Below are 13,609 nucleotides of genomic sequence, written 5' to 3' on the forward strand. Positions count from 1 at the left end.
CAGCTGAGTCAGTCCCTCCACCGCGCTGAGGGGGGCCAGTCTGGGGGGCCCGGCTGCGGGAGAGCGCAGCAGGGGTCCTGGGAACGGGGGCCCGATGGAGACAGAGCCGGATCTCCACTCAGCATGGGCTTAAATCCCCAACTCTGCTTCCTCCTGGCTGTGGGGTATCTCTGGACCCCCACGCTCCCCCAGAATAGAGGTGGTGAGAGTGACATGAGCTGGCAGAAGTTAAAAGCAGTGGCCCCGGGTGGACTCAGCCCGTCTGCACATCTGGCAAGATGACAGGGGGTGTCTTTTAAATCATCGCAAGGAGGGAAGGGCGTGCTCCTGGCATGTAGCGAGAGGAGGCCAGGGATGCTGATCAACAACCCCCACTGCCCAGGACAGCCCTCCTGCCCCGTCAAAGAATAATCCAGCCCCGCTCAGCAACAGCACCAAGACCGAGAACTCTAGGTTAAAGACGTGTGGCATGCGAGATCTGGGCATCTGGGTCTTCAGGACCCTAAAGGAGCTGATGGCAGGGGGGTGGTCAGGGGGAATCAGGCCTGCTGGGCCATCCCCACCTCTTGCCCCCTGATGTCCCCGGCGGGTGCCGGCTGCATCTCAGGTTAAGGGGCTGAGACCGGCTCTGCTCTCCATGAGCACCAGAAGGAAGCAGCCCCTCGGGCTGAACTGTCAGCAGTGGGCAGGATCCTCAGTGATTAAGAAAGTGAGGCTGCCCTGTTTTGTTCCCGTGGCTCGAGGAGAGAGAAGCTTCTCCACTGGCAGATGAGGAGACTGTGGCTGTGACCTTCATTCACTCCCCCAAGGTCACACAGATCCACCGGGTTCCAGAGCCCCGCTGTCACCCACCTCTCTGGGGATGCTGGGGTTTATGCTGACTTGAGGGTTTTAGCCAAAACCAAGCAACAGCTAAAGAAAACCCTCAGCTTAACAATTCACTCCTTTGCCCGTCATTTATTGCTTCAGTAACCACTGAATACAAGTTCCTCTCTTCTATCTTAGAGTAGAGCGGTCCTCTGAAGTCTTTGTTAAGCTGCAATGGCATACATTGAAACAGTGGTTACCTGTGGACACAACCTGCTCACAGATGCACAAAAGAAATGGAGATAAAGAGCAGACACTCGCAGACAGGGTTCAAAGCCATGGCGGCCTGACGCTGTGATGCTGCGTGTAATTCCTACGGAAGACACTTGGTGGCGCCAGTCGCTGCTTGGGGCTCACCCTGCTTCTATAATGGCTCGTTATAAAGGCTGAATGCAACTGTTGCTTTTCACCTTTTTTCATAAAAGCAAAAGTCCTCTAGATTTCCTTCTGTTAGAGAAAATGGGTACTAATGTAGGTCTTTCATAAAAGCAAAGTGGCTTGAGGCAAACTTTTGAAAACTGAGGAAATTCTGTAGCTGTCACAGGTGAAATTATACTTTGTTACACGCACACAAAATGCATGGATCTAATTTTTTGGTCATAAATAAAGTGACTGTCATGATCGTCTTTATCCCTATTGAGGCTGAGAGCTGGACCCTGGAGCAGGCCAGCCCCTCCGCCTCCTGTCTGCTGTGTGACCCTGGGTAAGTGACTTCACCTCTCTGAACTGTCTTCCCCTCTATAGAGTGGCGATCACAATTCCTCCCCTCCAGGGGGCTGCATGAGGACTGAACACGCTCACGAAGCTGGCCCAGCGCCTTGCACATAGTAGGTCTCCCGTACATGATCACTGTCGTCCGTAGATGCCTTCTGTATGAAGAAAAGGCATCATTGTTGGGTCTGTTACCATGTCTTGTGGGAATGTGTGGACAGATTTACACCCACCTTGGAGGGGATGTTCAGGGTGATCGGACTTAAATTTTAGGCCCCATGGCACGGGAAAATTGAGAAATTCTAGGGCTTGGCGCTTTAAGAACTGGAGCCATTCTGAGGGTGTCACGCACCCCAAAAAGAAGATGCTGGCACTGAGAAGCCAGAACAAGGAAGTTGAGGGCACTGAGAGCTTGGTGCTGCGGGGCTCCCTGGGAGGCTGACACGGTCCACCTGCCCCCAGGAAGTCATCAGAGACCACGGCTGAGGACACAGCACGGGGGCCTCCCCGGGCCTGCTATTGAGGTGAAGTGGCGCGCACGGAATCGGGTGGACAGGGCGCTGCCTCAGCAAGCCGGGATGTGCTGGGCTGTCAGAAAGCACCCATAAATAGGGCAGTCCCGGTGGCAGCAGACTGAGTCTGCAGACGGCGCCGGCCCCCTCTCTCCTCACGGCGACGGCAACAGGTGCACTCCGGGGGTGCGGGGACAGGGAGGCCGGCCAGACCTGGGCGGCCTCCAGGGGAGGGGGCGTGCATGGCCGGCCCCCCTGCACCAGCCGGGGATCCACGTGAGGGCCGGAGCCGGAGGGAGGACTCAGGACGGCCCCCGAGCCAGCTGGTGTCTGACGGGGTGGGCAGGGTCGAGCCCTGGGGTGTGAGCTTAGGGCACGGGCCTGCAGAGACTGAGCACCACTGAGGAAGGGGAGTGGATAAAGTGGGGGGCTGGCACCTCTGCTGAGAGACCTCTCTGACCTGGCCCCATTTCCAGGGCCCGCTTTCTGATGAGGCTGGACACAGGGAAGCAGACAGCATTGCTGGGCCTGTGTCCTGAGTATAAGGGCCATGCAGCCCGCCCGCTCCCAGGAATGTAGCGTGTGGCTGTGGTGCCTTCTGGTCCTTGGTGGGGGGCATCTGAAATGGGCATGTGTGTGTCCCAGAGAGAGAAGCTGGGGGCTGTTTTTGTGCACCAGGTGGAAATTGACCACGTACAGTAACCACGGGAGTGTGTGTGTGTGTGTGTGTGTGTGTGCACTCATGGGTGTGTTTATAAACAGGAGAACAGTCCTGTGTGTCTGGGTGTTTGGCATCAGGCAGACCCTTCCACATAAGAATTCAGGTCCAGCGGGGTGTGGCACCATCCCTAGGGATGAAGGGGTGCCGTCTGTCTGTCTGTGTCTCTTTAAGTGGCTGCTATACAGTGAGTGCTCTGTAAACGCACATGCGATGAAAACAAGCTGACCGGGTGTCCCAGGGCCTGCTCTCCAGCATCTTGCTTTCTCTAGACATCTGTCCATCTGTTTCCCACTAGTCCCTGGTCTCCTGTTCCTCTCAATCACCCAGCCCAGGGCAAGGGACCGACTCAGTTCTCTTGGGCTCTTTGGCAAACGAAGGAATTGGTGAATGGAAGCCTACTGCCTGGGGGCAGAAGTGGGAGTGATCCTAGCAGAGGAGGCTCCCCGAGGCCCGCCCCCCACCCCTGAGCAGAGTCTGGAGGTGTAGTGTCCCCCCAAAGCTCCGGGGGAGGGGGAAGGGCACGGGCTTTGGAGCACCATCCCAGCCCCGCCTCCCTGGCCCTAGGGATTTCCGCCTGTAAAATGGGTATCCGCCTCCCCCTGACTGTCCCAGGCACAGCAGATGCTCGGTGGGATGTTTGCTAAATGACTGAAGGTTGGTTGTGAGCACCGACCACATCCCATGTCTCAGAGGCGGCCGAGTTCTGCCGCTTATCCTCGACTCCAGGCACATGGGTTCCCCCCCAGGCACACCTGGTGACCGTTCACTTTGATTGAAGCCACAGGGGTTCCCGCGGAGATGGCAGAGCAGCACAGCACACCGGAGCAGGCTGCAGCCGGCAAGAGCCATGGCGGCCTTGGGGGCAGCTACAAGGTACGGGCGTCAGGGGAGGGGTCCCGGGGGGCCCTGGGCCCAGGGCTGCCTGTGGTCCTCGGGGCCAGCCTCCCGGCCAGGCAGCCTCTCTCCAGAAAGCAGCAGCAGCCCTTCCTGCCAGCCAGGAGCAAGAGGGCATCTCCCTTCTCTGCCCACTCTTGCCTCTTCTGTGTCCTCGTCTGCACGGGGGACCTGGTCACACCCACGCTGCCAGTGTCGACGGGGCTTTCAGGAGACACGGCGCTGACCCCCCTGCCTTAGCTCAGTCCAGTCCCTGGGCCTCCCTGGACCTCAGCAGCTCCACCTTTAACCTGGGGACGACACCCACACTTCTCAGGGAGGTCAAACTCCGGTGCTATTACCATGGCCAGCAAACGGAGAAATCCAAGAGCTGGTGTTTGTGGGGTCTCTCCGCCCTTTCTAAGCTATCCCGGGGGCTTTAATTTAAAGCCCCTGTGGGGTCCCAGGATGGATTGACTAAGGAAATAAGTGGGGTCATTGACCAGACGGGGGGGGGGCACCGGGAGGGCAAGAGCAGCACGGAGGCTTGCCTGGCTCTGTGCCTGATTCGTGGGTGAATCAGCCTTGCCCTGTGGACCCCCAGCTATCCTCCCACCGGAGAAGGGGGCATCACTGCCAGCCCTTCCTGGCTCCTTTTGGCATCTGTGGGCTTTCCCCCAGCCACAGCAGTGCTTATGAGAGAAGCGCCGGTGGGCTTACTGAATCCAGTACCCCCACTTAACCTGCTGTGCAGCCCAGGACCCTTTCTGAGCGCCCCCTTGACCCTGTGTAAAAGGACCGGAGCCGATGTTCCCCAGGGACCCGCTACAGAGACAGTTAGTGCTTCTAAGAGGGTGAAGGAGGCAAAACCCACCCCTGCCTTGGCAGCGCCTTCCTTGTGGGCACAGGGGCAGGTGAAGTTTAGCTAGTGCAAACTGGAGTTTTATTTGTGCTGCCCAGGACTTTCAAAACGGAGACATCTCACATTAAGGCAATGACAGATTTCGGCTTCTCTCGAAAAGCGTAGAAGGGGGCCCACAGCCCCTTCTGACCACAGCAACTTCATTTCCCTAGAGTCCTCCCTCCGGTCATTTTGGACATTTCGCTTTACCAAGTTCTGCCCTGTTTCTGGCCAGACACCCAGCTTGCCGTCCCCTGGATTAATGGGGTTCCTGGAGGTGTTGCCCTCTGTGGCCACCAGGGGGCAGGGCAAGCCCGCGGTGCTGCTGGCTTCAGGCTGGTTCCAGGCAGAGCTGATGGAGCAGGGGTGGTACCTGCCTCCAAGGCCCTCCGGGGCAGGACACGGGCTGGGGTTGGGAGCCTGGCCCCGATGCGATGCTGAGGAGGCTGTGTTTCTAGGTGATCGTGTACGAAATGGAGAACTTCCAGGGCAAGCGGTGCGAGCTCACAGCCGAGTGCCCCAACCTGACGGAAAGCCTGCTTGAGAAAGTGGGTTCCATCCAGGTGGAGTCGGGCCCGTGAGTACCGGACCCTCAGCCCTCCTCCCAACCCTGAGCCCCCTGGGAGTCGGGAGGGCCAGGAAAAAGCTCTCAATCTGCTGTGGGGCCTTAGACAACTCCTTCCCCATATCTGGCCTCAGTCTTCCCACCTGTAAATAGGAGCATTGAACAGTGATTCTCTTGGACTCCTTCCAGCTCTCCATCTCTGGGGTCAGTAGCAGAGCACTGTGCAGAGAGAACAGAAGAGCCCACGCGCCTGGCTCAGTGCCCAGCTAGTGGGGTCTAATACTTATGACTTTAATAACGATGATAACATCTAAATTCTAACGTGCTTGATATCCTGGAATGGCTCAGTGGTAAAGACTCTGCCTGCCAATGCAGGAGACTCAGGTTCGATCCCTGGGTTGGGAAGATCCCCTGGAGAAGGAAATGGCAACTATTATTCTTCCTGGGAAATCCCATGGACAGAGGAGCCTGGCAGGCTACAGTCTATAGGGTCGCAAAGAGTCAGGCACAACTTAGTAACTAAACAATAGCAACAATATCCCTAAATTCTTACGACTGCCCACTTGACAGATAAGGAAACTGAGGCCAAAGTGGTTGACTGCTCTGTCCACATCCACCCAGTAAGCAGGAGTTCCCAGCTGGACCCCGAAGTATTCAGATAGAAAGTCCAGGCTGTGGTACTAACCACTTGGGTGAGGTGCTTCACCCTCTGGGCCTCTGTTTTCTCATCTGTCAAATGGGGATAATAGGCGTATGCACTTCTGAGTTTTTGTGAAAATGGACGGAGAGATATACTAAACAACAATATAATTGTAATAATAAGAATAACAATCTAATAGAGGAATTAGAGGAGGAGGGGGAGGAATAAGCGAAGGAGAAAAAGGAGGAGTTGTCGACGGACTCCTTACTGTGTGCCAGCCCTTGTGCTGAAAACGTTTCTGAGCAGCCTATACAGAGGTTGCACCTAAAACCGATTTCAATACCCTTTCCCAGGCTGGTTTTCTGGCTCAGAGTCTCAGCTCCTGGTAAGTTCTAGTACCTCCCTCAATACCAGGACTAGGGTCGGAGGAAAGGGGCAGTGTCAAAGGTCAGCAGCTATCGGGCACCACCCCCCTCCCTAGACGTGGGTCCTCCCCACCCCCAGGGCAGCAGAGATGAGTGACCCAGCCCTCCTTCCTCCTGCAGGTGGCTGGCGTTTGAACGCAGGGCCTTCCGCGGGGAGCAGTACGTGCTGGAGAAGGGGGACTACCCTCGCTGGGATGCCTGGTCCAACAGTCACCACAGCGACAGCCTCCTGTCCCTCCGGCCCCTGCACATTGTGAGTTCAGCCCCTGGGAGCCGGACACGCCAGGCGCTCCTGGCAGGCCCCTTTCACGAGCTCAGCCAAGGGCTCGGCTGGCAGGCCCTGGCCCAGGGAGAGCCCTCGTTATTTCTGATCTGAGTGGTTTTGGGGGGACAAGACGTGGGCTACCGAATGGGCGCTGGGCTGCGGGTCAGGAGGCCGGATTCATGTCTTGCATTAGCCAGCAGGTCACTGGCATGTTCCTCTGTAGCCTCATTAAAATCGGGAGCCACGTGGTCCAGTGGAACCCATACAACCCGGTAAATAGCTTCAGAAAGTAACTGCAAATCAGCTCAAGTCTTTCCCCTGTGTTTCTCCAACACCTGAAAGAGACCCGGTGCCTGGTGGGTCTTCCCCCCCACCTGCTGACTCAGGCCAGCGGCTAGGCCCACCCTTCCTCCTTCTCACAATGACTGATGCTCCTTGGAGGGGGGATGGGAGGAGAAAGGCCAGGTAGACCGACTCAGAATCTGCTTTCATAAAGCGGGAATGTTTCTACATGAGTGATTCTGGTCTCCTGCCACCTTCTTTGTGCTTCAGTGTCCCTATCTGCTAAATGACAAGGTTTAACCAGACCTGAAAGCCCCCACTCTCGGTTTCACGGCTCTCTGGCTCTGGAAGTCCTAAGGAGACCAGCTCTGGGGGTGGGCATTACTCTGCGGTGCCTTGAGCCTTTGCTGAAGCCTCCTGGGCCCTCTGTCCTGGACATGGGAGTAGCCGGTTCATCCCGTGGTCTTGCCCCCAGGATGGCCCGGATCACAAACTGCATCTCTTTGAGAACCCAGCTTTCGGCGGCCGCAAGATGGAGATAGTGGACGATGACGTGCCCAGCCTCTGGGCTCATGGCTTCCAGGACCGTGTGGCGAGTGTCCGGGCCATCAACGGGACGTAAGGGACCCGGCCCCACCCTTGCCCTGCCCTGTCCTCCAGTTCCCATGCCTCAGGCTCCAAACGGAATCTCTGTTCACAGTTTCCTACCTAACTGGCGTTTCCCGCTCCCCCCAGGTCTGGAGGCCCTTCATTCGAGTCAGGGCCCCTACACCAGCCTTGCTCAAAGCCCCCATGATTTGAATGTCCACCTGCTTGCATACCTATACCATTGGATTTCCAGGAAGCCTCGACTTAGAGACAGTTTGTTTTTTTTAACCAAGTGAAATCTGCACCCCCTAACTTGTCTGCATCAGTCTTCACTCCTTTTCTGAACTCCCCTAGACCTTGGAGTTCACATTTGTTTTTCCCTTTTCACAGTCTTTGTCCTTCTCACCAGGAGACCCAGCACGTATGTAGGGGTGGCCCGAGTGGTACACAGGAGAACAGGCTCTTCTCCTCCCTCCTTCGAGGCTTAATATCTCTGTTAATGCAATCTTAGGGTCGCTCTCCCTTTGTCTAGGCAACTACACCTCACTTATGGGCTTGTAACCTGGGGTTGGGCCTTGAGAGGTGCCACCTCTACCTGATAATACTGTATTCAACAACTTTTCACTGAGCATTTGCTGTGTGTAGGGTACGGGGGCAATAAGAACTACATAACTCCCATAATTCATCCCTTGGTAATTTCACAGTTTAATAGGGAAACAGACAAGGAAACAGCTATTCACAATTTGTAGTGATCACAACTGTGATGGGGGACATGCAGGGGCTCTGGGTGTCCTGATGAGGTACCTGGTTTAGCCTGGAGCAATCAGGAAGGGCTTTCTTGAGGAGGAGATGTCCAAATTGATATGTAAATGTTGCTATGAAAGAGGTGATGAAATGAGGATGAAGCAAGGAACAGCATTCCAGGCAGAAGGAACAGCAGGTGTAAAGGCTTAGAGATATGCGGGTTCAGGGAGAGGCTGAGACAGGCTGGAGTGTGGGGTATGAAGGAGGAATGAGAGGTAAGGCTAGAGTCTCATTTGTGAGCAGGGCTAGGAGTTTGAATTCATCCCCAGGGCACTGGGAAGCCAAGGAAGGATTCGGGCAGGTGGAGAGCAGGCTCAGGGGCTGGTTTTCAAAGACTGGGTCTGGCTGGGAGGCGAGAGCCCGGAGGCTTCTCACGCCGACCTCGCCTCCCTGCAGGTGGGTTGGCTACGAGTTCCCGGGCTACCGCGGGCGCCAGTACGTGTTCGAGCGGGGCGAGTACCGCCACTGGAACGAGTGGGACGCGAACCAGCCGCAGCTGCAGTCCGTGCGCCGCATCCGCGACCAGAAGTGGCACAAGCGAGGCGTGTTCCTCAGCAGCTGAAGGGCGCCCAGGCCCCAGTGGCCCACGCCCGCCCCAGGGGGCAGCAAAGGCAAGAAGAGGAGGCTCCAGGGCCGGGGTGAGGGCCTGCCGGGCCACCCTTCCCCCGAATCTGCTCAATAAAGCCTGGGGCCGGCCCCCCACCTGCCATGCTCCTCCGCGTCACTGCATGAGGGGGCGGGCTCCGGGGTGGAGCCGGGGAGGGGCAGGGCGAGGGAGGCTGCGGCTAAAGGTTCTGAGCGCCCCAAGCAAGGGACGGCTGGGAGCTGTGCTCCCACTCCAAGCCCCCGGTTCTCATCAGGCGAGCCCTGATCGTGTGTCTGTCCGCCCGTGTCTCCATCTGGCAGTCTGTCCATCCATCCATCCGTCTAGTCTTCCTTCCGTATTTCTATGTTTTCTTCTGTCTGTTGGTTTATCCATCCTTCCTTCTACCCACTCATCTTTCTTTTCGTTCCTGCAGTTCTTCCTTCCCTCCATCCTTCCATCCGCTATTCATTCATCCATTCATCCATCCACCCCTCCTTCCATCCATCTATCCATACATCCACCCTTGCGGCCACCCTCTCACCCATTAATCCATCCATCCTTCTCCTTGCCCATCCACCTGTCCATCATCCCCCCTCCATCTCTCTGTCTGTCTCTGTTTTCTTTAACGTATTTGACAAATGCCAGGCCCTGTTCAAGGCCTGAGGTCACAGCAGACAACTGAACAAAAGCCCCGCCCTCACGGAGCTCACCTTCTATGAGAGAGCCCGAACATAAGTGAACAAGTTTGACCATAACATCAGGAGGTGGCCAAGGTTAAGGACAAGAAAGCTGGATTCAAGGATGCAGGGTGATGGGGTGGTGGTCAGAGAACTCCACTCTGAGGCGGTGACATTTGAGCTCAGACCTAAGTGAGCTAGGGGAACATTCCAGATGGAAGGAGAACAGGCTTTGCAGCTGAGTGTTGGAGACACAGCAGTGGGAGGCCAGTGGGTCTGGAATGTGTTACCTGAGAAATTGGGAGGGGTCAGAGAGGGAGTTAAGGTCACCTATAGGGCTCTACCGACCCTGGCAAACTCTGACTCTTCTCCAGGAGGTGGGAGCCATGGAGAGTTTGAACAAGGCGAGTTTGAGCGGTCTGCCTTTAACAGGACCACTCTGGCTGGGGCCCAGAACACAGACAGGGGAACAGGGGGACGGGTTGGGAGGCTCCTGCAGAGATCAGGGTGAGCTGAGATGACATGGTGCCCTGACCCTCACTCTTCCATGCTCAGTGGCCACCCCCTGCCCTTCTGCAGCCTTGGTTTGACGGCTGAGCCCCCACCCCACCCCCGACTCCTGACCATCACCGCTCTGAGCCTCAGTGGCTTCATCCAGCCCAAGAGGGTTGCCAGGCAGAGCCGGGTACCCGAATGAGTCTCCTCTGACCTCCCTCCGTGGGAAGAGGAGGGACTGTCTGGCTGGACAGGTGCCAGCTGGCTTCCCGGGGACCAGTCCCCACCCCTCCCACCTCCAGAAGTCCCCCCGACTTTGCTGCCCTGTGGCACCCAGAGCCCCTCCGCCATCCCCAGCCTCCCCATGGCAGAGGCAGCTGGTGCAGGGGAGGCCCGTGGGGCCCAGGAAGACATGAAAAACGGCAATTTGTTCAGTTCTTCCAGCCTGCCTGTTGACAGAAATGCACGGCAGAAAAGTAACCTAGAATTATTTTTTTAAAAGATAAATAAAATAAATTTTATTGATTGATTTTTGGCTGTGCTGGGTCTTCGCTGCCACGTGGGCTTCTCTCTAGCTGTCGACAGTGGGGGTTGCTCTCGTGTTGCAGCGCGTGGGCTTCTCGTCGTGTGGCTCCTCGCGTTGCAGAGCACAGGCTCTAGGGCGCTCGGGCGACAGCAGCAGTGGCGTGTGGGCTCAGTCGTTTGGGCACACGGGCTTAGTTGCTCCGCGGCATGGGCCATCTTCCTGAACTAGGGATTGAACCCAGGTCTTCTACATTGGCAGGCTGATTCTTTACCACCGAGCGACCAGGGAAGCCCCCTCAAATGGACTTTTTACTTTGGTTCAAGCCTCTTAAAGGCCCAGAGAGGGACAGCTGACTGCTGAGGTCACACAGCCCAGCGAGCTGCAGTGCTGGGATTTGACCCCAGGCTGCATAACCCCCAAAGGCTGCTCTTAATTCCAACCTACACTCAAATTCCAGTCAGTGCAGGGGCAGGGCCTGAACGGGACAGCAAAACAAGAGCATCCCTCAGTGAGGAAAGGTCAAGGTTCAGAACCAGGAAATCATTTGCTTAATTGAGAGACCTCGTAGACTAGCGGTTAGCGGCACGGTGACCCACATGGGCCTTGGATCCACATCACTTAGTTCCTTCTGAGGCTCCATCATCTACTGTGTGCCTGTGGGCAAGTCACTTAACCTCTCCGTCACCTCCGTCACCTCGTCTGTAACACGCACTTAATAACACTATCTGTCTAGGTTGCTCTGAGTACCTGCATAAGTTTAATCTGCAGAGAGGGATGAGAATAGTAGATAAACTATGGGCTCCAAAAGGATTCCCCCTCCTCCTTCGCATCTTTAAAAATGATGAGCCTAGAGACGGGCTCTGTGGTTGTACGATTCAGAGAGGCATCTCGGTGACTCAGTGACGGGTTCATCCTAAGGATGGCAGCGCAAGCAAGAGAAGAAGGCAACAAGGCTCCGCGGCCAAGCTCGGGGAATCCAAGCTGTGCCAAGACTTCATGGGGAGAACGGGACCTGGGAGTGAGCAGGACTTATGGAGACAGGACTGGACGGTAGCCCAGGGATTCCCGGGAGCTGGGCAGCAGGCTGTGCAGGCATCCTTCTTCTGCAGGTGCACCAGGAGCGAGCCTCAACGAAGGCACTCCCCAAGCCAGGTTCTCTAGGGTCCTCCTGCCACTTCCTGCTGCCAGTTTTTTCCCTGGATGTCATTTATCTGCCCCACACCCCTGGATGGTGTGTGGATCTCCATACCTGCTAGAACTTGCAGTGGTGGTGTGTGAGCGCCACTTCCAGCTGCCAGCCTATGCATGCCTGTGTGCCCAGGGGCAGCTGGAATTCTAGGGAATTAACACCTACTCGGAGCAGCCCTCATCCAACAGCTAACAGGAACTGGTGTGTAAATACCCCGGTGGGAACCTGACCAAGCATTCCTCCCCATTTTGGAAAAATCACAGGGCCCGCGGTGATGTTGCCTGCAGAGTTTGCATCACCAATAAATCACCACTGGGCCAATTCGCATGTCTGGTTGTATTATGTTCAAAAAGATTCTTCCTGGGCATATGAAATTGTCACACACACAATCAGTTTTCTATTACAGTCCTATCCAAACTTGTCCATTGTAAGCAGCACAAATACCTAACTCTTTGTTTATATCATTCTTGTATAGCTGTGTCCAAATCTATTTCTATTGAAGTACATGTTATTACATTTCCTTTTATTTAGTCCTTTATACTTAGGGCATCTTATTATTAATTCATTCTGAAAGTTATGTACATATGTGAGTTATAGTTTCAATTTTATTTAAAGAGATGAATGGACTGTCACAAAATAATTGTCATGAGAAGGGAGTGTTGGTGCTGAACGAGGGGACGAGTTCTCTTGACGTAGGTGGCCTCTGAGGCTCCTTCTGGCTTTGGTTCCTTTTATATCTAAGGATCAAACTGTGTTTGGGGACACCAGTTCCTCTCCCCTTTGTAGCAACAAAAAGGTGATTTAACTAAAAATAGAGTTGTCATATGATCTAGCAATCCCACTCCTGGGCATAAATCCAGACAAAACTGTAATTCAGAAAGATGCATGCGCCCCAGTGCCCACAGCAGCACTATGAATAGTCAAGGCACGGAACCAACCTAAATGTCCATCGACAGATGAATGGATAGAGGAGGTGCATATGTCCAATGGAATGCTCAGATCAGATCAGTCGCTCAGTCGTGTCCGACTCTTTGCAACCCCATGAATCACAGCACGCCAGGCCTCCCTGTCCATCACCAACTCCCAGAGTTCACTGAGACTCACGTCCATCGAGTCAGTGATGCCATCCAGCCATCTCATCCTCTGTCGTCCCCTTCTCCTCTTGCCCCCAATCCCTCGCAGCATCAGAGTCTTTTCCAATGAGTCTACTCTTCGCATGAGGTGACCAAAGTACTGGAGTTTCAGCTTTAGCATCATTCCTTCCAAAGAAATCCCAGGGCTGATCTCCTTCAGAATGGACTGGTTGGATCTCCTTGCAGTCCAAGGGACTCTCAAGAGTCTTCTCCAACACCACAGTTCAAAAGCATCAATTCTTCGGCACTCAGCCTTCTTCACAGTCCAACTCTCACATCCATACATGACCACAGGAAAAACCATAGCCTTGACTAGACGAACCTTTGTTGGCAAAGTAATGTCTCTGCTCTTGAATATGGTATCTAGGTTGGTCACAACTTTCCTTCCAAGGAGTAAGCGTCTTTTAATTTCATGGCTGCAGTCAACATCTGCAGTGATTTTGGAGCCCAGAAAAATAAAGTCTGACACTGTTTCCACTGTTTCCCCATCTATTTGCCATGAAGTGGTGGAACCGGATGCCATGATCTTCGTTTTCTGAATGTTGAGCTTTAAGCCAACTTTTTCACTCTGCACTTTCACTTTCATCAAGAGGCTCTTTAGTTCCTCTTCACTTTCTGCCATAAGGGTGGTGTCATCTGCATATCTGAGGTCATTGATATTTCTCCCGGCAATCTTGATTCCAGCTTGTGTTTCTTCCAGTCCACTTAGCCATAAAAAGAATGAGATAGTGCTATTTGCAGCAGCATGAGTGCAACTGGAACTAACTGGAGTTCTTCAAAAAGAAGACAGACAAATACTATATGGTATCACATACATGTGGACTCTATGAATGACACAAGAAAATCTGT

At 54.8% G+C, this 13,609-nt stretch overlaps 1 protein-coding gene across 2 annotated transcripts; it reads left to right on the forward strand.

The window, feature by feature from the left end:
* The first annotated feature begins 30 nt into the window (after positions 1-30).
* On the forward strand, positions 31-8,861 carry CRYBB3 (crystallin beta B3). 2 transcript variants are annotated; one of them, XM_061385181.1, is made up of 6 exons: positions 31-2,263; positions 3,590-3,684; positions 5,044-5,162; positions 6,336-6,468; positions 7,238-7,380; positions 8,551-8,861. In XM_061385181.1, the coding sequence occupies exons 2-6, from the start codon at positions 3,610-3,612 to the stop codon at positions 8,714-8,716; spliced, it is 636 nt and encodes a 211-aa protein (XP_061241165.1). In that variant the 5' UTR covers positions 31-2,263; positions 3,590-3,609; the 3' UTR covers positions 8,717-8,861. The 2 variants fall into 2 exon arrangements, with proteins under 2 accessions (XP_061241165.1, XP_061241167.1); XM_061385183.1 differs by having other exon boundaries at positions 3,596-3,684.
* Positions 8,862-13,609: the final 4,748 nt, after the last annotated feature.

The sequence above is a fragment of the Bos javanicus genome, chromosome 17 (genome assembly GCF_032452875.1).
Source record: "Bos javanicus breed banteng chromosome 17, ARS-OSU_banteng_1.0, whole genome shotgun sequence".
NCBI classification, from domain to species: domain Eukaryota; kingdom Metazoa; phylum Chordata; class Mammalia; order Artiodactyla; family Bovidae; genus Bos; species Bos javanicus.